Source organism: Vipera berus (genome assembly GCF_964194415.1).
Source record: "Vipera berus genome assembly, chromosome: 8".
In the NCBI taxonomy this organism is placed as follows: domain Eukaryota; kingdom Metazoa; phylum Chordata; class Lepidosauria; order Squamata; family Viperidae; genus Vipera; species Vipera berus.
The window spans coordinates 24,655,545-24,678,624 of record NC_138211.1 but is presented as its reverse complement, the minus strand read 5'-3'; the positions used below and the strand labels follow the sequence as shown (position 1 = coordinate 24,678,624).

The 23,080-nt window shown below is 44.8% G+C and overlaps 1 protein-coding gene across 2 annotated transcripts; it reads left to right on the top strand.

Annotated features, from left to right (window-relative positions):
• Positions 1 to 21,842, top strand: SNRNP27 (small nuclear ribonucleoprotein U4/U6.U5 subunit 27). Of its 2 annotated transcripts, XM_081333972.1 has the most exons (6): positions 1 to 97; positions 1,447 to 1,567; positions 3,707 to 3,819; positions 4,586 to 4,665; positions 16,570 to 16,634; positions 20,327 to 21,842. In XM_081333972.1, exons 1-6 carry the CDS (start codon positions 61 to 63, stop codon positions 20,379 to 20,381), a joined length of 471 nt encoding a protein of 156 aa, XP_081190098.1. In that variant the 5' UTR covers positions 1 to 60; the 3' UTR covers positions 20,382 to 21,842. The 2 variants fall into 2 exon arrangements, with proteins under 2 accessions (XP_081190098.1, XP_081190097.1); XM_081333971.1 differs by lacking the exon at positions 16,570 to 16,634.
• Positions 21,843 to 23,080: the final 1,238 nt, after the last annotated feature.

The window sequence follows — 23,080 nt, the reverse complement described above, 5'->3', positions numbered from 1 at the left end:
TTCCGGGAGCAAGCGCCGGAAGCGCGTTTCGCCTCGGTCGGGCGCTGGGCGGGAGTCGCGATGGGCCGCAGCCGCTCCCGGTCGCCCGCGCGGAGGGGTGAGCCTCGCGGGCGGATTGAGGGGCGGCGGGGCCTGGTTCCTCGGGGGGCGTCCGCGGCTTCCTAGCCTTCCTCCCTCCGCCCAGCCCGGGCCCGTTTTCAGGCCGCCCCGCTCCCTGCTTTTACCCCCGTCCGGAGAGGCCGCCCTCCTCGCCCCGAGGCCGTTGGAGCGCATTTCGCGGGGGTGCGGTGGCTGCCTTTGGCCGCGGCGCAGGCTCTCCCCTTCCCCCGGGCCCCCCTCGGGCGGTTTGGGGGGAAATGGGCTGCGCCTCTCGGCTTCCGGCTGCAGACCGGGGAGGGGAGGGGAGAGGGGCCTTTGGTTTTCATCTGGCCTTTGGCATCTCTTCCCGTTTCCTCGCCCTTGAGTTAAGGTTGAATTGAAAAAAAAACCTGATTGAAATATCTTGAAGGTAGCATTTGTAATTTTCATGCAATCCTATATAATGCTAAACGCCAGTTGTGTTTTACTATCAAAGCTGCGCTGCTTTCTTTTTTAGCCTAATCCGCGTGTCAACGCTGCTAGCCTCAGATGCTCTTGCTTTGACAACATGTGGAGAGGCAGCCTTGCTTCTTTAAAACTTGCGTGTTACTTTTAAAGTTAGAATTAGTTGATGCTGTGGGGGGCAGTGGGAGGAATGTCTCTCAAATCTGTTTTGAAATGAGAAGATAAGAATTTGGCCGGTGGTTTAACAGGAGGGAAAGCTTACAATTCAAGCTAATTGGAGAATGTGATTTGTGACTGTAAACTAGAGGGAGGAATTGCGCTTTGATACTGTGTGCTTAGGGGAGGGGAATCCAGATTTCAGCTTGACCATGTAGGTGCGGAAGCTCTTGATTAAAGACTCCTTAAGGTAAACAATGCCTCGAGGTTCTTTACAGAATTGCATCTGTCGGAACCATGACACCATGCTCATGACCCGGTATCCTCTGGGTCTATTGTTCATTTTTAAGGGAACATTGCAGGATATAGAACAGTGTTTTAAATCACACATATTGATGGCAAAATACCTTTTATATTTTCCCTTTGAATATGTTTTGCTTATTCTAAACCAAGAGAAATTGGAATTAACTCTATATGATACTGTAAGTTTTATAGAAGAGTTGAATAAAAGCATAGAACTCAGTTTAAAAAAACAGTCTTATTTAAATGTCTGCAAGAAAACAACCAAGCTCAGAGAGCACTAAGAGTATTATTTAACATTGGAGCAGTCTGTAAAGCCTCTGTATCTGGAGGACCCAATTTGCTGAAGTTGTGACAGTATTTTAGGTGTAATGTATTAGTTTAGGAGAAATATTCTTCTTTGATCCAAGGGACTTATTACATCTGTTGTTTTACTCTGTAAAAAAGAACGTCGGCGTTCCAGATCAACCTCACGTGAAAGAGAGAGGAGGAGACGGGAGCGATCAAGATCTCGAGAAAGAGACAGAAGGAGAAGCCGTTCTCGTTCTCCACATAGACGGAGATCCAGGTGAGAAAGTGACAATGGTGGTACTGTAGCAACTAACTTTGTGTTCCATAAATAGTAGGCAGCTTAAATAAGAATAGCCCTGCTGACTGCCATTGTTGTGGGAAATTATGACGGAGCAGAATTATTTACTTCATCTAATTTAAATTTGGAGACATCAAAACTCTTCTAAATGCCTTATCTAAACAGACTTTAGAAATTGTGCAGTCTCACTGAGATTCTTTTACCAATTATTTCAAAAAGAAAAAAATATATAATTACTGTTTTTCTAATATCTGTTCATTTATTAAATTGTAATCAAATTGAAATTACTCCTTAGTATCGTGGCTACAGATTTATTGAACTGCTGATTATAAGGGTTTTTGCAAGCATAGCTAGCTGATATTTATAACTGTACCCAAATAAATAATTTAGGTCTGACAACCAGAACAAAGGAATTGGATAATTTACATCAAGATGATCATTTTAATGTTAATAACAACATACAACTACAAGGATGCTATATTCTTGCTAGTTATTTTTTTCATATCATTTTATACATAATATACTACACTTGTTTGCATAGTATTAGAAATTTAATTTCCATATAGAGCTTAAGAATACAACAATTGTAAGCTCTACGTTAGTAATTCAAATTTTATATAGGCTGTCCATACTAGAATGATTGTAAATTTTTATAGTTTTCATTTTATGATGGTCAGTGACTGAAATAAGTGTTTTACCTGGTTTCTAGATGCTCCTTGTCTGAATGTCCCATTAGGGACAGTGCAAGGCTGTCTCGCCTAGACTCGAAACTAATGAGAATGAGGCCTGGGCCTGGTGTTTGGGTGGGAGATCAGAGAATAGTGTGGCTAGACTAGGATTTTGAAAAGTGTCTCTAAGGAAGACACTAGGCAATGTCCTGGCATGTCATGGCCAAGAATATTACCTGGCTATGTCTGTGTCCTCACCAGGAGTCAAACCCCACTTGGTCACATCTTTAGGTACCATGTTTCCCCGAAAGTAAGACCTACTCTGAAAATAAGCCCTAGTTTTGGGGCAAGGCACAGGCCTAAAAATCAAGCTAGGGCGGGTTGGAACTTATCATTGCAGCCAGGCCTCCCATGAATCGACACTTGTCCCGCTGGCCCACCTATTCTGCAGCTGAGAGTGGAGCTATGGATTGAATCCGTAGCTCGGTTCTCGGCTGCAAAGGCCTCTGATGGCGAAATGCAGGCCGGAGCTCCATTCCCACCTGCAGAATGAAGCGGCTTCTTTGACCCCAGAAGAAGGGGTCCGGCTGGGCGAGGCTGTCGATGCCGCCACTGTGAGGTGAGTGGAAAAGACACACACACACAATAAGACCTGGTGCCTCTTTTGGAGACCAAAAAAAAAAAATAAGACTGGGTCAGTAGCTCTATAGCAGGGAGTATGTGAATACACATGGTTTCACGTGGACTAGGGTGTCCGTGCAGCAATCTCTAGCCTTCAGTGTAATCTGTCTTTCAGGTTGTGAGGAATAAGCAGGCCCAGTATGTGCTATCTGAGGGCTTCTTCTCCCTTTCATATCGTGAAGAGGCTGATGATGCGGCTGCTGTGGGCGCTGGCAGGACTCCTGTTGATGCTTTCCCTTGTGACAAGCAGCACTGAGCCCCAGTGTGACTTGTACCCTCTGCCTGGATGCCCAAGGAGTTTAAATCCAGTTTGCGGAACTGATGGAGAAACATATGCAAATGAATGTAGGCTTTGAATGACAAACAGAGACAAGGACAAGGACATACAAATTGTCTATAAGAGTGCCTGTTCATGAGAGGAGGTTCAAGGAACAGACAAACAAAACCCATAATCTGCTGAAAAGTTGAAACCATACTTTAAATGTGCCTTTAAAGCTATCTGAGGCCTCTCCAAGGAGGGCTGCATTCCTGTGATAGGCAGACTGATCTAGATCTGTTCTTTTTCCTGCCACATTAAAGGAAAACAAACAGTGATGATTGTTTATGAGGATGCAGTTATACTTTTAGCACACATCCCTTGCTTCTGCTTTAATGCCCCTGTTCTAGTTATTTGAAAATAATAAAAACGCTCTTCATTTTGTCTCATAATACAAATACTTATCATTTTCTTTGCTGTTAAAGTGAAACCTGCGCTGGTTTGACATTCTAGATCTCCTCGGCGGCATAGATCTAGTTCTTCTTCTCCTTCCCGGCAGAAAGAAAGGCGAGAGGATGAGAAGAAGGAGAGCAAAGATGTCAAAGGCAAAGAACGTCAAATCACAGGTAGTGACATAGATGGCACACCTTGCTGTGGGGTCTCAGTTTCCAATCTTTGCTTTGTGCATTGGACAAGGAAGCCTTTGAACAATCCACACTGGACCGTTTGGTCATTTCCTGGTCTTGGAGCAGACAAAACCTCCCTATCCCTTTACTGAGAGCTAATGATAAGATAAGATAAGATAAGCTTTATTGTCACTTTTGTCTGTGAACATACTGACACATAGTAAAAAATGAAATTCTGATGTCCGCTCTCTTAATGTCCTGTATTTAAACCTTAAAATTTTTCCACATCATTATTGATGACTTCTGATAAAGCAGCACCTGTTTCCAATGCAGTCCTCCCTGATTAGATGGTCTATTTTTTGAGCACTTCCGACAATATTCTCTTCAAAATTGCAGGACTGCAAATGAGAAACAAAATAATAACAATAAAGCACATTAGACCTAATGCAATAACTTACGAGTTTATGAGGTCTCTCTCTGGGGATCAGTTTCCTGAGGAAAAGGATCGTGAGGTTTAGGCCCAATTGCTCAGATCCCTTTCATGGTGAGGCTGGTAGTCATCCAGCTGTAAGCATAGTTGGAGCTTGGATTCATTTCAGGCCCAGCTGAAATTCAGGGAAAGCTTCTGTTGCCCTGGTTTTTGAGTCAAGGAGTTTGCTGTTGTGTTGCTGCTCTAGAATCATTTGTTATACTTGCTATTAGATAATGCTTAGGGTGGGAATGAGCATTATTTTATCTCCATGTCATCTCTTATTTTCTTGTGCAGAAGAAGACATGGAAGGCAAAACAGAAGAAGAAATTGAAATGATGAAAATGATGGGATTTGCCTCATTTGACACCACAAAGGCAAGCAGATTTTTTTCCTTAAACTTTAAAATGTTTGTGTCAGCTACATCTGCTGTTAAGGTGGCAAGCTGCAAGCAGGATGTGCAAGGATGTCTGCACTGTGCAGAAAAATTACAACATTGGTGAGTCCTGAATCCAACTTTTGAGAAACACTGTTGTGCTTCGAAAAAGAGAGAGCCACTCTTATTGCAAAATATTTAAGTGTTCAGTTTGAGCAATGCTTCTGAGATATCACAAGCCAGAAAGTCTGCTGAGTACGCTTACATGTAGTTAAAGGCTGAAATTAATGTGCAAATGAAAAGACGGGAGAACCAAGAATTAATTTAATTTTAATTTTATTAAATTTATATACCGCCCTTTCCCGAAGGACTCAGGGCGGTTTACAGGGTATTTAAAATCAAACAGTACAAAATACAAAAGTTAAAAAACAATTAAAAAAGATTAAATTATCCCTTAAATAAAACCCCAGTTAAAAATTCTCAGCCTGGGCTGGAGAGCTCAAAGAGCCAGGTCTTCAGGTCCCAGCGGAATGAACGAAGGTCGGGGCGGTCCTAAGCTCCACGGGCAGCTGGTTCCAGAGGGCAGGCGCACCCACAGAGAAGGCCCTCCCCCTGGGTGTTATCCGCCGGCAATCTTTTACCGCCGGCACCCTGAGAAGGCCCTCCTTGTGAGAGCGCACTGGACGAAGGGAGTTTGATGCTGGCAGGAGGTGTTCCCTCAAATATCCCGGACCCAGGCCATTTAGGGCTTTATAGGTCATCACCAGCACCTTGAATCTCACCCGAAGGGCAACCGGAAGCCAATGCAGTTCACAGAGTAGAGGTGTTACATGGGAGTATCGGGAGGCCCCCATCACAACTCGCGCGGCCGCATTCTGCACCAGTTGAAGCCTCCGGGTGGTCCTCAAGGTCTGGTCCATGGCCGTCATGGAGGCCATGAACTCCCGGGCTAGCTCCAATGACCCTCCCAGGGAAGGCAGGGAAAGCACGATAAAGGAAAAGAAACTCTTCTTATCACATGTGCATTTTCCCTATGAATAAAAAATGAAGTTCCTTAACAGGGATCTTCTTAGTAGACCCAACTAATGTAGAGAACAGCTTTTTTTCTGTCGCTTACTGCTTGCCCATAGATAGGAAGCAAAATGAGCTTGCTATGATTAATGTATGCCTTTTCACTCAAATAGAATAACAGGTCTGGAAGGGACCTTGGAGGTCCAAACCCTGTTCTAGCAGAAGACGTTATACTATTCTAGACAAATGGTTGTCCAGTCTCTTCTTGAAAACCTCCAGTGAGGGAGCATGAAAACTTTAGGAGGCAAAGCATTCCACTGATTAATTGTTCTCGCTGTCGGGAAATTTCTCCTTAGTTCTAGGTTGTAGCTCTCCTTGATAAGCTTCCAGCCGTTGCTTCTTGCCTGCCGTCAGGTGCTTTGGAGAATAGATCAATCCCCTGTTGTCTGTGACAGACCCTCAATTCCTGGAAGACTGCTGTCATGTCATCCCTAATTCTTCTCTTGACTAGACAAACCCAGTTCTTGCAACAATTCTTCATATGTTTTAACTTCAGACCCCTAATCATCTTTGTTCCTCTTCTCTGCACTCATTCTAAGTTCTCAGCATCTTTTTGTATCATGGTGACCAAAACTGGATGCAAAATTCTAAGTGTGGTCTTATTAATGCTGTATAAAGTGCAATATCACATCTTGTGATCTTGATACTCCCCCTTGGTTGATTTTTTTTCTTGTTTCTTATATTTTAAAGGAAGCTTTTAAAATTATTTTTGGCATTTGTTGCAAGTCTTAGTTCATTCTGAGCCTTGGCTTTCCTGACTCTGTCCTTGCAGATTCAGGCTATTTGCTGGTATTCTTTTGTAGTTATGTGTCCCTCTTTCCATTTTTTATACTTGTATTCTATTTCTCTCAGTTTGTCAGACAATTTCGTATGCAGTCATGATGGTTTCCTCTGGGAACCCTTATTTTTCTTTTTCAGTGACATTGTGCCAGACTGGGTTTTTATAATCACATTTTTCAGAGTTTCTCAATTGTCTTGAGTTGTTTTCCCCCTTAGGGTATCCATCCATGAAATCTTTCCTAAACTTTTTCTTAGTTCATTGAAATCAACTCTCTTAAACTCCACTTAAAATCCTGCAACTTCAACCCCTTCTATCATCTTATCTCAGTAAGAATCAAGACCAGTATAGCTGATCCTCTAGTTCACGGGTCGGCAACCCGCGGCTCAAGTCCCATTGAGAAAATGGGGCGGCGGAGGTTTGGAGAGCTGGTGCCTTTCGGGGCCGAAAGAAACGCGAACGAAGGCAGCAGCTCTCCAAACGGGGTAGCAACGGTTTGGAGAGCTGCTCTCCAAACCTCCTCCGCCCCATTTGGAGATCTGCCGGCTTCCTCAAACATGGACGAAGCCGGCAGCCCTGCAAACGGGGTGGAGGAGGTTTGGAGACCTGCTGCCTTCGTCCATGTTTCTTTTGGGGTGGCGGAGGTTTGGAGGCCCCGGGGGGAGGGGCAGGGTGCTCGGGTGGCTCCGGCAGCGCCCAGGCTGAAGGCAGCGCCGCGACCCAGCACCCGTCGCCAGGGAGACCCGCTGCCACGCAGGTGCCTCCCGGCTCAGGGGAGCCACGCTGCAGGAGATGCTCGCGAGGCTTCCTTCAGCTGGGGAAGGGCCTGATGCCTCCGAGGTGGGGCCGGGCAGGATCTTCTGAAAGAATGTTTCCTTCCTCGTCTTCGTGCGGCCCTCCGCGGTCGTTCTCGGCCTGCAAGTCCCCCCCTCCCCTGGGCTCAGGATGCGGCGTGGGCGTCGGGGCTGCCGAGAATTGGTGCAGTGCAAGCGATCCAGGGCAGGAGCTGATCCTGAAGCTTCACAAAAGGCAGAAAGAAAAAAGTCCCAGAGAGAGAGAGCGCAGGGCGGGAGGAGAACAGTTTTTTCTGAGGGAGGAAAAGTCAGGACGGCAGAGCCGTCCATACTAGAGGTGGACAGGGGCAGGGCTGGTGCACATTTTGTGTTGTTCTGCGCATGCGCGTGCACATTTTGCGGCTCCCACTTTTGTGTGTGTGACGGAACTGGTTCAGAGTGGCTCTTTTGCTGTTTCAGGTTGCTGACCCCTGCTCTAGTTCAAAGCTGTCTGTTAGGTTCATCAGGAACCTATTTGATCTCCCACTGTGCAGAGTTTGTTTCCCAATTAATAACAGGGTACTTAAAGTCCCCCATTACTCCTGTAGCGTGCTTCTTGCACACCTTAACTGATTAGCAAAAGATTCATTTGTTTCCTCTGCTTGTTTGGGTGGCCTGTAGTATACACCTATGGCTGTGTAATTCTTTTTTCCTAATATATTAACCAATATGCATTCTAGGAGGCTTTTAACCAAGAGACAAGGTTGAGTGCCTTCTTGAATGCATTTGGGACAACTGTGACCTGGATGATTGAGAATCTCCATAGACAATTTTAACCTTGGCTTTTTGCATTTTTGTCTGCAATTCCACCTCTCTTGTTAGGGTTAGGGTTATAGAATAAATATAATAATTATGAAATTATACTGAAAAATTAGTCTCTTTCTCCCTCTTGTGGCTAATGTTGAAATAAAACTTAAATGTAACACTGTCCAGTTCTAGTCACCATGATACAAAAAAGATGCTGAGACTCTAGAAAGAGTGCAGAGAAGAGCAGCAAAGGTGATAATGAGTCTAGAGGCTAAATCATACGATGGTATGTCTAGTCTAGCAAAGAGAAGAAATACTTCCATGCATGTGCAAATACTAGAAGAAAAAGTAAGGGATCCACAGGCAACTCTAGCCAAACTCCAACCTACACAAGAAAGCTCCACCCAAACCGAACCAAACAACGGACAAACAACTCCCAGAGGAACTGACCCTGCTGATAAATCCTTGGAGGAAGACAAATGGAGGTATGTTACACAGAGAAGGAAACACAATACTCAAAGAAAGAAGCAGCATACAACAAACAAACCCCTTCTGGCCAATCCAACCCAACCAGAAGCAGCCCCATTAAAACTGAGCAATCAGTTTCTCCCCCTAGATGGAAATACACAGACCCACAGCCTCCCCCTCAAAGAAAACGTGCAGACACTTAGCAAAGAAACAGCACTAAGTATCCCTTAAAAGTCACATCAACAAATACACCTGAGACAAACAGAAAAGCAAAGGAACAGAATCAGCCATCTGCAGACCAGACATACAATCCAGGGAGGTATGTTGTCTTGCTGGAGCAAAAATCAAAGATGTGGCTGAGAACCCAACCAAAAGTATTAGGCCCACAGATTACTACCCTTTCCTCCTCCTTCACATTGGGACGAATGACACAACAAAGAACCTGAGTACAATAGTGAGAGATTATAAGCAACTACTAGACAATAAAGTTAAGGAGCTAGGAGCACAAGTAGTGTTCTTATCAGTACTCCCAACAAAAGTCCAACACCCATTGAGAGGAAAAAAGAATTCTAGAAATAAACCACTGGCAAAAGGGTTGGTGTCACCAAGAAAACTTTGGTTTCCTGGACCATGGACTGCATTTCCTATGCGAAGGACTCTTGGCAAGGGATGGGTTACACCTCACGAAAATGGAAAAATGTACTCGGAAAAAGACTGGCCCAACTCATCAGGAGGGCTTTAAACTAAAATTGAGGGGGGAGGGTGACCAATCTCTGGAATCTCTAGAACACAAACCCAATCACAAATCCCAAGAAAACAAAGAGGTAGGGAGTGATGAGAAAATGAAACAACAATCGGTAGATCCAGGAAACACACCCACTGACAGGCATAAAAGTCTTAAATGTTGATATACAAATGCTCAAAGCTTGGGGAACAAACGGAGAACTAGAAGCAATAGTACACAAAGGCAGGTATGACATAGTTGGCATTACAGAAACCTGGTGGGATGAAATCCATGACTGGAATGGACTGATGGATGGATACAAATAGTTCAAAAGAAACAGGTCTACAAAAAGAGGAGGGGGAGTTGCACTGTATGTAAGGGAATACTGCATATCTACAGAAATGGATGTGATCAAAGATAAAATCCCTCCAGAATGTATATGGGTCAATATAAAAAGGGAAAAAGTGACATTGCCATAAGTATATATTACCGGCCACTCAACCAATCAGAAGAAATAGATGAACTCTTTGCCAACCAGTTAACAAATGTACGTAGGAAGCATACCACAGTAGTAATGGAAGACTTCAACTACCCAGATATCAGCTGGGAGACAAACTCTGCAATGAGCGGGAGATCAAACAGATTCCTAATCAACTTAGCCGACAACTTTGTCATCCAAAAGGTGGAGGAGGGAACTAGAAGTAAAGCTATACTGGACCTAGTTCTTACTAATAGAGAAGAAGTGATAGAGGGAGTTGAGGTTGCCAGAACCTTGGGGAAAGTGATCACATTATACTGGAATTCAATATTATGCAAACACAAGAAATAGAAAATAATTCAACCAATGTCTTAAACTTCAAAAGAGCTGATTTTAACAACATTCAGAGAGAACCTAGGAAAGATTCCATGGATGAAAATCCTAAAGGGGAAAACAACTCCCGTTTGTGTGTGGGGTGGGAACAATGGTTGCTGAAATGGCCCAGGCCTTGGCTGCAGATGGCAAGGTGTGGGGGCTCTCTTCCAAGGCCTCCCCCACTTCCTGTTGTACGAACCAGCCAGGTGCAAGCAGACCTGGCCTTGGCAGTTGCTGCTGCTGCTTCTGACTGGCATTCTCCTGGGCTTCCTGGAGCAGCAGAGGCAGCCACAGCCAGCAGGAGCTCAGCCCAGCTTCAGCCCCAGCCCCAGCCCAGCTAGGCAGTTGTCATGCACTTCGCCCTTGTAGACAGGCCACAAGTTGCAGTTGATGTGAAATCTAGCAACCGGGAGCTTAGCAGGAGAGACCGGTCACCGATACTCCAGCCACTCTGTAAATCTCTAGGTTGTCGAGTTCTACTCCCATCCTGGTTTCAGCCTGTAAAATGCTTGGACTCAAGCTTCAGGATCTCTTAGGGCACATTTCCTTCCCTCCTTAGGATCCCGACTGGCCAATATGAACAGGATAGAAAGGGATGTCATACGTCATACTGGAATTCAAAATAATGCAAACACAAGCAATCGAACATAATTCAACCAATGCCTTAAACTTCAAAAGAGCTGACTTAGCAAACTCAGAGAGAACCTAAGAAACATTTCATGGACGAAAATCCTAAAGGGGAAAACAACCCAAGAAGCGTGGGAAACTCTGGAAAATGCTATCATAAAAGCCCAAACCAGCACAATACCACTGAAAAAGAGAAACAAGAAATTCAAGAAGAAACCATCATGGCTGCACAAAGATCTCTCTGACAAACTGAAAGACAGAAAGGACAAGTACAATAAATGGAAAGAGGGGCACATAACTAAGGCCGATTATCAGCAGACAGCCAGAACATGCAAAGACGAAGTCAGGAAAGCAAAGGCTCAGAATGAATAAAGACTTGCAACAGAAATAAAGGATAATAAAAAAGTTTAAACATTAATAACAAGAAAAAGTCAAGGAAACTGTAGGTCCACTAAAGAGAGAAGATGGCAAGGAAGTAACGCAGTAGGGAGAAAGCAGAGCTGCTTAACTCACTTTGCATCAGTCTTCACACAAAAAGAAATTATAACACAACATACCAAAAACACTACTGCAAAAGACAAACTAGAAACAAAAATTAAAATAAGCAAGAAAATGGTAAGAGAACACCTATCCGACCTTGATGAATATAAATCACCGGGACCCTGACAGATGACATCCCAGAGTACTGAAGGAGCTGCCAGATGTTATCACAGAACATCATATCTTTCAAAAATCCTGGAACACCGGGGAAATACCTGAGGACTGGAAAGGGGCTGATGTGTTCCCCATCTTCAAGAAAGGGGAAAAAACAGACCCAGGAAACTACAGACCAATCAGTCTAACATCAATACTTGGGACGATCCTGGAAAAGATAATCAAAAAACAGGTCTGCAAACAACTAGAAGCAAACGAAGTTATAACTAGTAGCCAGCATGGGTTGTTAAAATCATATCATGCCAAATCAATCTTATTTCATTTTTTGATAAAGTGACTAAATTAGTAGACCAGTGAAATGCTGTGGACATAGTATACTTAGATTTCAGTAAGGGATTCGACAAAGTAGACCACAATCTACTGCTTGGTAAGCTAGAAAAAGGCGGAATAGACAACATCACCACCATATGGATTTGTAGCTCGCTGACAAACCGCACACAACGAGTAATCCTGAATTGCACTACATCCACATGGAGAGAAGTAAGCAGTGGGGTACCACAAGGCTCCGTCTTAGGCCCAGTACTCAATATCTTCATCAATGATTTAGATGAGGGAATAGAAGGGGAACTCATCAAATTTCCAGATTGACAGCAAACTGGCAAAAATAGCCAACATCCCAGAAGACCAGCTCAGGATCCAAAAAGATCTTGACAAACTTGAACAATGGGCCCTATCCAACAAAATGAGTTTTAATGTGGAGAAAAGTAAGGTCTTACATTTAGGCATGAAAAATCAAAGATAAAAGTACAGCTTAGGCAAGAGCTGCCTTAAAAACAGCAACTGTGAGAGGGATCTTGGAGTCCTAATGGATGATCACTTGACTATGAGCCAGCAGTGTGCAGCAGCCAAAAAATTCCTGACTCAGGAATTCTGAGAGTTGAAGTCCATGAGTCATAAAAGAGCGGAGGTTGCCTACCGCTGCCCTAGTGAGATCACACCTGAAATACTGCAACCAATTTTAGCCACCATACTACAAAAAAGATGTTGAGTCCTTGGAAAAAGTTCAGAGAAGAGCAATGAAGATGATCAAAGGCCTGGAGACTTAAAACACATGAAGAACCGCTGTAGGACTTGGGTTTGGCTAGTAGTCTAAAGAAAAGAAGAAATAGGGTTGACATGATAGCAGTATTCCAGTATTTGAGGGGCTGCCACAAAGAGGAGGGGGTCAAACTATTCTCCAAAGCACCAGAGGGCAGGACAAGAAACAATGGTTGGAAGCTGATCAAAGAGAGAAGCAAGCTGGAATTAAGGAGAAACTTCCTGACAGTGAGGACAATTAACCAGCGGAACAAGCTTGCCTTCAGAAATCGTGGGTGCTCCATCACTGGAGATTTTTAAGAAGAGGCTGGACAGTCACTTGTCTGAGATGGTATAGGTTCTCCTGCCTGAGCGGGGGGCTGGACTAGAAGACCTCTAAGGTCCCTTCCAGCTCGTTTCTAGCAGTGATGTGATAGCAGCCTTCCAGTGTTTGAGGGGCTGTCACAGAGAAGAGGGGATTGATCTATTCTCCAAAGCACCAGAGGGCAAGAGAGGAAGTAATGGGTGGAAGTTTGTTAAAGAGAGATCCAACCTAGAATTAAGGAGAACTTTCCTAACAGTTAATTAATCAATGGAATGACTTCCTTCCTGGAGTTGTGGGTGCTCCATCACTGGAGGTTTTCAAGAAGAGACTGGACAGTCATTTGTTCAGAATGGTATAAGGACTTTTCCCTTGGACATGGGGATGGACTGGAAGACCTGCAAGGTCCCTTCTAGCCCAATGATTCTATGTTCTATGTTGGCAATTTGGATCGCCTTGAAGATGTGGTAGAATAATAAAAAAATATCTGAATTTACAGTTAATGTAAAAGGGTATAGAAAAGCATTATATTCCCAGCTTTTTGATCCATCTTGTGGTTAGTGTTGAAATAAAACTTAAATGCAAATCGGGTCATGCTTAAGATACAGTTTGTAATCCACAAAAGGAAGTAGAAAAAAAAGAGTGAAGAGGGGGGGAAAGTCTCAGCTCTAGTTAATGTATAAGGGTAAAAAAAAAACACCCAGTAAATTCTCATGCTGCTTGTTCAGTTACTTAGTCGCATCCAACTCTTCATGCATGGACCACGTACAGGCCAGCCCCCCCCCCCCGTCTTCCCCCGTTTCCGGGAGTTGCCCGAACCCATGCCCGCTATCTCGGTGATACCGTCTAAGCATCTCCTCCTCTGCCCTCCTCTTCCCCTGTTGCCTTCAGTTTTTCTCAACCTCGGGGTCTTCTCCTGTCTTCTCATTTATTGGCCAAAGCATTTGAGCTTCAGCTTCAGTCTCTGTCCTTCCAAAGGACAGTCAGGGTTGATTTCTTTTACGGTGGACGGATTGGATCTCCTTGCAGTCCAAGGGCTCTCAAAGGCCTTATCCAACCATTCAAAAGCATCCGTTCTTCCTTGCTCAGCTTTCATGATGGGCCAGCTCTCTCAGCCGTACATTATTACTGGGGAAACCCTAACTTTCTCCATCTAGACCTTTGTCGGCAAGGTGATGGCTCTGCTTTCTAGGTTCAGGTTTGTCTAGGTTTGCCATAGCTTTTCTCCCAAGGAGCAACTGTCTTAATTTCATAGCTGCAGTTGCCATCTGCAGTTTTCTTTAATCAAAATGTGAACCTGTATGAGACCATTCGGTTAAATTATTTTGAGAAAGCCGTTTCTTTAGGACAGCATACCTCCCAAGATCAGGTTAGCTCCCACTGTTTTCAGAAAGCCCTTAAAAGCCGACTTTGAGGGGTTGGAACTGTTCTGAGCGGCGATTTTTGTATAATGCCCCTGCTCTTTGACTGTTTTCCTATGACTTATCTGGAAAGGGAAATTGGCAGAGCCTTTACCTGTTTCTCCTGGTTCCAAAAAGAAACGGCTGCAGTACTGCATGCCTTGAACTTGTTTTGAAAATAAGCCCAGACGAAACAAACCAACATCTGCCTGGTCAAAATCCTCCAGGCAGCCCAGGATGCAATGGTGCCGGAGGTCAAGAGCCCATGACTCAAGCAGAGGAAGCATCCCTGCCACAGGAGCCAACTGGAGGGGACACATTTGCTGACTGTAAACGGAAGTGTGCCGGGTGAACCAGGCCAGGTGCTCCCAAGGCAGCTGCGCTTGTGTTGGCACAAGCAGCAAATAGTAGAAGATGGGTGGAGGTTACCCTTTTCCAGGCCTTCCCGCCTATTGGTAGCCCATAGTCATATTGGGTAGCTTGGTCATTCATCATCATTTATTAACTTTATATGTGATTCACTTAGATACAGATTAGCTCTTACACTAATTTTGAACTAAACTAGATTACTTGCCCTCTTCCAATGTGGGATCTGTTGGGGGAGTCAGACAAAGCAAGGGAGCAGATGCAACGTCACGGTGCCAGGATGTGGGCGTGGGACAACATCTTACACAACAGGAGTACAGCTTGCCTCATGATACTATAACTGGTCTTTTTTTTACACACACCCTCTATGGATGTCATTGCTTTCATTTTTTCCCCATTTATGAGGCGTCATTTTCTTCTTGCCATCGTTAAACAGGAAACTTTACATTTACATTAAGTCATCTGTCAGATCCAGACCTAGTCTTTCTTCTCTGGGTGCTTCTAAGATTTCTTTAACAGAGAGGGATTCCATTCCAAAGATTCATTGGCAGCTACCAATGCCGTGAGGAAAGAGACCAGAAAAGCAGTCAGACTTACCTCTTTTGGACATAATTACATTTGGCTTTCTGGCAGAGTTGGCAGACTTCCAAAAATTTGAAGTTATTAAAGAAACAGAAAAGGGGACTAGATTTCTTGAAACATAGTGATTTAATTGCATTATTTTATTTATTTATTTATTTAATTAATTTAATTTGTATACCGCCCTTCTCCCGAAGGACTCAGGGCGGTGTACAGGGCAATAAATACTAAAAGTACAGAATACAAAAATTAAAAACAGATTAAACCATTGTGCCCGAATACAATAAATTACTTAAAAACAGTAATTAAAACCCCAAACTCATCAGACCAGGCCAGCTTGTTCAAATAAATAAGTTTTTAGATCACGTTGGATAGAGCGAAGGTCGGGAGCCGTCCAGAGCTCAACCGGTAAACGGTTCCAAAGGTCAGGCGCGCCCACAGAGAACACCCTCCCCCTGGGGGCCATCAGTTGGCATTCTCTGATCGGAGGCACCCTGAGGAGGCCCACTCTGTGGGAGCGCACTGGGCGGAGGGAAGTTGACGCCGGCCGCAGGTGCTTCCTTAGGTACTCTGGACCCATGCCATGTAGGGCTTTATAGGTCATTACCAGCACCTTGAATCTCACCCGGAAGGCAACTGTAAGCCAATGCAGCTCACGGAGCAGAGGTGTAACTTGGGAGTATCGGGAGACCCCCAACACAACTCGCACGGCTGCATTCTGTACCAGTTGGAGCCTCCGGGTGGTCCTCAAGGGCAACCCCATGTAGAGAGCATTGCAGTAGTCTAACCGAGAGGTCACGAGCGCATGAGTGACTGTATGCAAGGCATCCCGGTCTAGATAGGGCCACAACTGGCGCACCAGGCGAACCTGGGCGAAGGCCCCCCTAGTCACAGTTATTATATGATCTTCTAAAGAAAGCTGTGAATCTAGGAGGACTCCCAAGTTGCGAGCCCTATCTACGGGGGGTAATAACTCGCCCCCCATAGTAAGAGATGGAATGATCTGAGTTTCCCGAGATGCCGGCACGCACAGCCACTCAGTCTTGTTAGGGTTGAGCCGAAGCCTGTTCCTCCCCATCCAGACCCGGACCGCCTCCAGGCAACAGGACATCACGTTGAGGGCATCACTGGGGTGGTTTGGGGTCGAAATAAAAAGCTGGTTATCAGCATACCAACTCCAAAACCACAATTATTGTGCCTTTCCTCTGAGATGTACATAATAATTCTCCTGCCTGCCCATTGTTCTGCGGCTTCTGGGTAGTCGGTGAACTTGCTGCTGAGTCTGAGAACTGGGAGTAATGGGAAGTGAAACACGTTGGGCTGGCAATGGAGGAAGAAATTGATGAGAGGACAATTGCCATGCTTTCAGTTGTTTGAAAGTGACTGCTTTTTTCTTGGTCTTGCAGGGCAAGAAAGTAGAAGGATCCGTAAATGCTTATGCTGTAAACGTGTCACAGAAACGGAAATACAGGTTGGCATTTATTTCCTTGAACAGATTGGCCCCTTAGCATAGGAGCTTCTGGACCCTCTTTGCTCAGCATCACTTGATCAACACAATCTTCGCAAAAATTGCTTTGAATTCCTTCTGATTCAGAAACAAAAGATTTCTGGCTTTATGAAAGAGAATTCTCTAATTCTCTACTTACCCAGCTCCAGAACAGCTAGGTGCAATAATTAAGGTGTTGGGGACCCAGATTCTTGTCTGCACTCAACTACAGAGGCACCCTACAGAGCTTGGAGACGATCACTCCATCCCAGCCAAAATTGCAACCAAAAAGAGGCCTCTGTGACTTGGATACAGTCACTGCTGCAAGCAGCTGCCATTTTAACTCTGAACTTGCCTGGGCTGCTCTGGGTTACAAATGCAATTTCCTGAAGCCAGAAGGGTGGGGGCGGGTTGTCCCTGGTCACATGGCCAAACAAGAGCCGGTGATTTTTGCAGCCCACACCAAGGGACTGGAGTGCTAGAATTGCTTCTGTAAGTATTTTTAAATATTTTTTTGTTATTCTATAGTGCTTGCAAACAGTTTGCAAGCACTTTGGAAACTGCTCTTCTTTTTAAGTACCGTACTTTGCGTTGAAAGTTTGCTTGTAGAAATGCTAGCCAGCATCTACACAAAGTATTCTATAAGTTGTGTTTCTTTGTGGGTTTTTTTTTTTGGAGATTAGCATATATTACTGTAGTTTGTAGGTTTTAAATTTAAATTGCCTCTAGAAGTTGTGGATGCCCCATCACTGAAAGCTTTTAAGAAGAAATTGGTTAAGCATTCATCAGACGTACTCTCTTGTGAGAGCAGTGAGTTAGACTAGATGACCTCAAGGTCCCTTCCAGGTCTCTGTTACTGTTGCAAGCCAACAGTTCTGTAAACCCCTGCCCATCTCCTTCTGGGTGCCTGGCTGGAAACTGTTGAGCTAATTAGTGGCAAGTGTCTTTTTTTTAAAGCAGACTAGCAACAAATGGGTTTTTTAAAAAAGCAGTTGCAAATAGAGTTCTGCAGCCTGCTTGGAGGCAATTTAGTTCCTGAGCCGAAGGCTGCACTGGAAACAGCTGATGGGTGGCCTGCAGCAGTGGGGAAAGCCTTTCAGTGCAGGCACTGATCAATTAACAAATAGGAAATAGTGAGTCAGATCTTCATACATTTAACAAACCATTTAATTCAATTAATGAATTTGATTTTAAAAATTTGTAAAATTGAGTCTGATTCATTTGACAATTTTTTTTGACTTTCAAGCCTAATGGTCAGGCTCCATTAGGTTCGTACCTCAAGGACTACCTATATTTACCGTGTCTTTCTTTTGGGCTCAGAAGTAAGCAGTGTTTTTACTTTCAGGGAGGGCTTATGTTTTGCCGGTACCGGCACCCCTAGCCTGCCAGCACGTGTGGGTGGGGCAGGGCCTATTCATGGGGTGGAGAAGCAACACGGCAGCAAGAGCGTGGTGGCGGACCACTTGCTTCCCACCCCGCCAGACACCTGCCAAAGCTGCGCAGGGTAAGGTTGCTGCACCCACCCTCACCCAGATGCCCTCGCCTCCCCCAAGTGTTTTTTTTACTAACCTGCCTTTCAGGTGCATTCCGTTTCTCCATTCTCTTCTCAGCCTTCACCGTGTGTTTGTGGGACAAAAAGAAGCTCCATCAGACTTTCTAACTTGTCGTGAGATCTCAAGAAGTTAGAAAGTCTGACTGAACTTTTTTTTTTTACCGGTAGTCCCACTTCAGCACCCTCCCTCCCCGAGCCTCTGGCTCCACCAGCCGCTTTGGTGGTTCTGTAGGCAGAGCTGCGAAGTTCCACGGCTGCTTTCAGCCGAGCCGCATTGCAGCGGCATTGGGTGCGATGCGCAAGGCGGTAAACAGCCGCATTCGGCAGCAAATAGCTACTTCAAATGAAAACTGGCTGTTTGCCGCCTCGTGCATCGTGCTTAATGCCGCTGCCGTGAGGCCGCGGAACAAGGTGGGCAGCGGTAGGGAACCGGTATAATGGCACAGAAGGGGGAGAGGATCTGCTAGACGTCATGGCAGTGGCATTGGGTGCGACACACAAGGCGGCAAACGGCTGCCTGATGCCAAAAACGGCCATTTGCTGCCTCCCACCCAGTGCTGCTGCCATGAGGCCGTGGTACCATGGGTCAAATCCCCCCTTCCCCCATCGGCTTCGCCTCATCACAGGCAGGCTGTCCTTGCAGGCCCTTAAGTAGGGCTTGCTTTGCAGGGAGGGCTTATGTTAGGCTCACCCCCTGAAAATCAGCTGGGGCTGACTTTCGGGAGCGGGTTTACTTTTGGGGAAACAGAGTATTTAGCCAATGGCATGTCATGCATAAACTAGCTGTGTGTGTGTGTGTGTGTGTGTGTGTGTGTGTACATTTTACCCAGATTAGAGAAACACAATAAAATATAAATGGTAAAAAGATTTATGTTCAAAAACCAGTATGTAGGCCATCTAACTATTGAAACACAGCATCGTTTATATATATTAAAAAATCAGATCCTGGGCCAGTAGATGCCCTCAGTTTACAGCCAGTCACAATGTGATCCACAGTCGGATGTGAAGCCCCACAGTCACACTGAGGGGATGATGCTGTGCCCCATTTAGGTAGTGAATCTCGGCAGACGCCACATGAGGGGCAAACCCTATTCACGATTGCCCATTGCTGGCACGGTAGTTCAAACTTTTTATGGGGTCATTTACATGGTGGTGGTATCTGGGCATTCAGTGACCCACTTGGTCAAAGTCTCAAATATCCCAGGATGACCAAGATGTTTTGGCACTTGAACACAGAAAATCCTCCAAGCCCCTTTGGCCTTCCTTTTGTTGACCTGCCTCAGTCCACGGCCCCCATTTATTTGGCACCTTAGATCTGTGGGCTGCTTTTCTGGCCGAAGCAGAAGGACAGCCGCATTGTGGTGCAAGCTAGGCCTCTTTCGTAAGAGCATCGTCTGCAGGGTATGGTCAAAAAGTCAACAGTGTGTTTGAAGCTTTACTTCTATATGAGATGTACGTAAAAAAACAAATAGAGCTTTGATGAGATCTTTTGATGAGACGCTGCAAAAGGGGCAGTGTTTGTGTTGCAGTAGCACAACACTGTTTTTGTCATTTTGATGAAAGTCTTCCATCCTGCAGATACTTCTGTATTGCGACGACTGTCATCGGTAACAACATATGCGAGCACGCAGGGTGCTAAGTGTGCCCAGACCCAGGACAATTTACTACATTCACGCTTCCCTGTTTTCTGTTTTCCATCCAGTGGTGAATAGTTAATATGGCCACTAGCCAGCTTGGATACTTGGTTATTTGGAAGTGGGGTTGTCTCCTTGATCTATTTTTATATTTTTTATATTTCCTCCAATTTAATATTTCCCCAAGCCTACCGGTATATCTGTCTCATACACTGTGGTGCTGTTTCAGATTTTGCTTAAATGTGTGAGAGAGACAGAGAAGAGAAACAATTTTTTGTGGTTTGGGTTTTTTTTAATTGCAATAAGTAAGTATATCAGGCTTAATACACCTATTTTGTTTCTATCTGGGAATATCGACTGTGTTTCTAAAATAAAAATCCATTTAAAAAAATGCATGGCTTACTAATACATGAGCAGTGCCTAGTGAAATTTTAGAAATAGGGGAGAGATATTGTGGAAAACTTTGCTTACATTTGTTTCTCTTCTTGCAGGCAGTACATGAACAGAAAAGGTGGATTCAACAGGCCCCTGGACTTTATTGCCTGATTTGTCTGCAATTGTTACCGATAAAAAACTCCACTGTAGTCACATCTGTCTGGCAAAGAGGTTCTATCTTCTTACCCAAAATGGGGGGGGGGGCATTTTTGTGAATAATTCCTTGAAGTTACATTTCCTAGGCTAAGAGGGTAATTTTTCTCTCTCTCAAATGTGTCTTTATACAGAGTGGTTTTTCTGGTGTTGCTATTCCACATTTGTAGGTTTCCTCTTTTAAATATTGTCAGTTAAATTTTAAAAAAATCTTGTCTCCTTGAGTAAAGTTGACCTAGACCAACTTTCCTAAAAGACAGAATCAAAAATTGGTAATGCTTTGGTTCCTGAACTATGTTGATGTTTACAGAAATTAATTTTTCCATTGTTGAATTCTTTTTAAAGAATGCCCAGAAGACAATTGGTTCTTAGCACAAGGGGATTTAGCTTCTTGCTTTGCTTGTTCCTTGCTTCTTCAGCCACTAATGTATTTCAGATCCTGTATTGGTTGTCTCCATCCAGCAGAGGGCATTCAAACCAGCAAGTGATTGAAGCACTTCCCTTGTATGCTTGCATCATACCCTTAAATTCTTTCAACAATTCAGTGGCATTGTTTGGGATATTTGATCTGCATAATTACATCGCCTGGGTGTTTAGGGCAGAATTTAAGAATAATTATGAGAACCCAGCCGCACCACTGTTGCAGCTAAAAGGTTTCTAACTGGGGTGGGAATGGAGGGGGAGGTGATTTGCAAACCACTTATTTATTTATTTGGCATTTGGCGTACAATGTCAGGGAAATCTAGATACTAGACACACAATGCAGTCTTCACAGCCTAAGTTGCTAGTTCACTCTGTTCAGCACTTGCGTGCCTATCCTTGATGCACCATAGGGGGCAAACTAGCTTACACCAGCTGACTAGCAGCACTCAGATTGCGGGCTCTTCTGGACTTCAGATATAGTGCATACTATTATATTTCAATCCCAACAGAAGCTATACAGTAGAACTTCCGGTCCTTCTGTCATGATGAGGAATCTGCTTTTTGGGGATCTGTGCGTGTTGCTGGCAAGAGTATGGATTTAATTTTTTCTTCAAAGGCAGGATCAAACCTTATCCTTGATGCTGCAGTTGCAAGCATACTCAGTAGGGAGTAATGTTTATTGAACAAGATTTAATTCTGGGTAGAAATGGGATTTCTTTTTTGTGCTGTTATTGAATAGTATGTTTCCTTCAGTAATTAATTAAGCAGAGGTATAATCCAAATTAAAATCAAATGCTTAGATTCCTTTGACCTAGAATGATAATGGGATTTATTCCACCCACAAGTTCAAACAAACCTAGAAGCCAACAGATGTATGAATAGACAGTAGTCTGCATAAGACATTCAGGGTGCTGTTTTGGCTACTGGAATGTGAAATATTGCTAAAAAGTATTTTGTACGGGTCCTTTTATTTAAATTAAAACCTTTTAGTTCTTACTCTCTGTTGTGTCATAAAAATAAAGCAGACAGGCGAGTGTCACATTTTAAAATGGGATGAGCTTGCGTGTAGAACCACCTTGAAAAAAACTGATAAAGCTGGAACTTCCACGTGTAATTATTTTAGCACCCATGGAATTATAGGGACGTGGTGGCTCAGTGGGTTAGGACGCTGAGCTTGTCGATCAGAAGGTCGGCAGTTTGGCGGGTCAAATCCCGAGTGCCGTGTAGCAGAGTGAGCGCCTGTTACTCGTCCCAGCTTCTGCCAACCTAGCAGTTCGAAAGCACGTCAAAATGCAAGTAGGAAAATAGGGACCACTCCGGTGGGAAGGTAACAGTGTTCCGTGCGCCTTTGGCGTCTAGTCATGCCGGCCACATGACCACGGAGACGTCCTCGGACAAGCGCTGGCTCTTCGGCCCCTAGAGTCGGAAACGACTAGCACGCATGTGCGGGGGAACCTTTAATAAATGTATGAATAATACATCAACGTAAATATGATGTTCTCAATAGATTGTTTTAAATACTGCACTCTGCAATGGTGGCCTTAATCTTGGGTTGGTTCCCTCCTTTTACGGCGGTGGGTGGGGGAGGGGAGCCCCAGCAGGCCCAGGTTCATCCAGGCGTCCTTCTTGCATGTGCAAGCCTATTTTCATACCAAGCAGGGTAGTGATTTCATGCCGAAGAGGCTTCCTTGGGGTCAGAGATAACACTCCTGGGCTAATTTAGGACAGTTATTCAAACTCGACAAATTTAAGATGTGTGGGTTAAAACTGCCAGAATTCCCAGCCATCGGCCTTTAAGAAGTGTGGCTTGGGCATTATGGGAGTTGAAGTCCTACCATTCTGGATGGCATCAGCGCCCGGGAAGCGACGCCCGCCCACAGGGGGCGCTTGAGCTTTGCAAGGCCGCTTTGCCCTGGAGGTGGGAGAGGCGAGCAATGCGCATGCTCCCGCTGCCTCGACGTCGACTTCCTTCTGGTTGGGCGGGACCATAGAACAAACGCGTGGCCAGGGGCGGGGCCAAGTGCAGAAACCAACACAATAAGCAGGGCGGGACCAATCCGAAGGCTGAAGGGAGTTAGGGGAACTGTGCAGACCTAAGGGAGACGCCACGGGATGTTGCTCTGCCGAGACTGGCCAATGAGGTTTCCCTTTTAGGCAAAGCTGAATAGCGACGAAACGTCATCGTGGGGCTCGCCCAATCAAGCGGTGCGATTATCGTTGTGAAGCGCCTCTCA